At 30.6% G+C, this 2,843-nt stretch overlaps 1 protein-coding gene across 1 annotated transcript; it reads left to right on the top strand.

Moving 5' to 3' along the window:
* Positions 1–842: 842 nt before the first annotated feature.
* LOC115884065 (lysosomal alpha-mannosidase-like) lies at positions 843–2,504 on the top strand (the record flags this gene model as incomplete). The annotated part of the gene is made up of 4 exons (XM_030902519.1): positions 843–925; positions 989–1,111; positions 2,263–2,365; positions 2,423–2,504. Coding segments are annotated over exons 2-4 (290 nt in total), but the record flags the coding sequence as incomplete, so codon positions are not given.
* Positions 2,505–2,843: the final 339 nt, after the last annotated feature.

The following is a 2,843-nucleotide window of genomic DNA, read 5'->3' as shown; positions in this document are numbered from 1 at the left end:
GGCAATTATTAGTATTTCTAAGAACTAATACATAGAATTAGCAAGGGCCAGGGCTGATTGCAGGGAGAAAACATCCCAAAAGGGGCGACCATCATGGTCTTTCTGTCAAGGAGCAAGGGGAAAAGCACCACCTACCTGTTGAGCCTTATCCAGGCAGCACTTAATGTAAGGACATCGAGTAGGTCGAGTAATCATCTCGAGGAAGGAGGGTCATGGTCAGGTATTTTACATTAGGTATTTACCTCAAATTCAAGGAGGCAATAGAGAAAGAGGGACATATCTTCTATTATAGATTTGGGACAATACCGGTGTCAGGTATATGGAGAGACACACCTCACGGGTACCTCAGCCGGAGACAAACTCCTCCGCTATGAAGGGCACGGAGAGCCAATCCCCAACCGTGGGAGGGCGTATACCCTCGGAAGAAGAGCATTTGTTGTCAGAGGAGGATGTTGCCCTCGCAGTCATTCTACATCTACATCTAGGAATAGTAATCTATCGTTGTTCTCAATCTAATTGAACTATCTTACTATAGTTTCCTTATTTAGACTATAAATCGAAATATAATATCCAAATTGCAATATACCTAATACAAAATAGAAAGTGTCTAGTTCTCAAATTGTATAAAACTCCGTTGATACTTTTACAAAAAACATATTTTCTAGCTAAAAAATACATTATAAAGTTATTAAATTAATTATAAAGATTTTACGAACATTAAACTAAATTTTCTTTGAGAAATAAACAGAATACCTGATAATTTTAAGTACTGCATTTAAAAAGAAAAAAAAGTGTTTTTATATATCATCTAATATGCTTAAGTACCCTCTTCAAATTATGTCAGACTAAAATCAGCGTTTCGTCTCTTATTAAATAGATTAACGATTATAATCTCTATACATATACACAGTTGTATTTCCTGTATGTAAGTAAAAAGTAGGTAAAAATTTAAGGTGTATATTTCTCATTTCTGTCTTCTATTGAATAGGAACTTTTGGATTTCAGTATGAATTTCAGGCAAACACTAGTGGTAGTGTTTTATCTTTTTATTGGTGCAACGAGTTTACCTTGGTTCAATAAAAATATCAAAGAAGTGAAATGTGGATATAAGGTAATATAAAAAATTGTAAAATAATAGCTTATTTTAATTCAGATCTTCTGTAAAGACATTTTTTTAGTTATGCCTAAACGAATTTCATGATTTTGACGGTTTAGTTAAGTAACATAAACGTTTTCCAATATTTTTTCTTTTTACTGTAGAAATAATCGCTCACTGCACAAGTTATCTAACTGGTGAAGCATCTTTAAAAGATTAATAATAATCTCACTATAATACCAAGTCTTAATATAATGTCTTTCCAAATTTATAAATCCAAAATCGTCATAAGAAATGCCAAATAAACCTTAAAAGAAAGCTGTTATTTCTTATTATTTGATATATTAGTTTCTTTTCAAATTAAGAATTAATGTCCCCATCTGTTTATTATATTTGGAAAAATCAATGTTGTAATTTTGACAAAAGTTGGAAACACCCTGTGGAATGGTTTAACATAGTAAGGAATTTAATAACAAATTTATTATCAAGGTGAATATTTTCTTAATGTGTTTTGATTGATCTTAATTTGTTTTTTATTGAAGATATTCGCTTTTGAAGAATTTTGTCCTCATCAACACACATTTGAATTAGTGTTTATTATTTTTGTAACTTCCACCAAATGTTAATATTTAAAGACAACATAATAGAGATCAACTTCTCAAAACCATCTCTCCTAGAGTAAATAATAGCTAACAAATAATTATTAATAATGTATATCAATCATAACATGACTTTTTCATGTAAGTGATATTAGGAAAAAATAAAATCTTTTTTTATTGAGTCAAAAAAAAACTATGAAGAAAAAAAAGCACTTGATGATAAAATGGTTTACAAATGCTTTACTTTTTAGACCATTTAACAGGACTTGACATTTTGGTTTGCCTCGTATAATGGGCAGATGGGGATTAGACTCTAAAAATTACGTAAAAAATAATTAAAATCGGCCCACTGGAACAAATTATATTAAACTCGGTGTAATTTTTATAATTTTTAACAAAGACTCAAATAATTATGAATAGCTGAGATTCTGTTAAGTCCTTCGTCAGACCTGGTTCAACTCGAAGTGAAATGTTAATTACTATAAATTAATAAAAAGGAATTTCTATAATAAAGTATAATATTATTTATATTAAAATTAATTTCTATATTTTTTCCTTTTTTTGTAGTCCTGCAATCCTGTGAAAGATGGTTTCATTAATGTCCATATTGTCCCACATACCCACGATGACGTAGGTTGGCTCAAAACAGTTGATCAATATTACTACGGAAGTATTATTCTAAAATCAAATACGTATTATAAATTTTATTACATCTAATATTGTATAGGTAACACAGCGACTCAAAAAGCCGGGGTGCAATACATCTTAGACACTGTAGTAGATTCTCTAAGGAAAAGTGAAGACAGGAGGTAATTTTGGCTATAATTATAGATTCAATATAAATTTCAAATCAAATCAAGCCTACGAAAGCATAGAGCTGCAATTTTAGCAAAATTTACAGTTTTACTGTAAATTTACACTTTTTCTGTAAATTTGCACTTTTTCGGTTAGTTTACAAATTTTCTGTAAATTGCATGCGAATTATATTACCCAGCAAAACGACGTCTCGGCATTAGAGGTGGGCAAGGATTGAACAAGTCGTTCATTTGAACAACTATTAAAAATAAATCGTGAGATTCGATTCACTGCTTAGAATATGGTTCGTTCAATTGAATAGTGGCCAGCACGGTGTTGTATTATTGTTCAGA

Source organism: Sitophilus oryzae, unplaced genomic scaffold, assembly GCF_002938485.1.
Source record: "Sitophilus oryzae breed Bouriz unplaced genomic scaffold, Soryzae_2.0 scaffold_200_pilon_pilon, whole genome shotgun sequence".
Lineage (NCBI taxonomy): Eukaryota > Metazoa > Arthropoda > Insecta > Coleoptera > Curculionidae > Sitophilus > Sitophilus oryzae.
The sequence above is the reverse complement of the archived record's forward strand: the minus strand, read 5'-3'. Positions and strand labels throughout refer to the sequence as shown.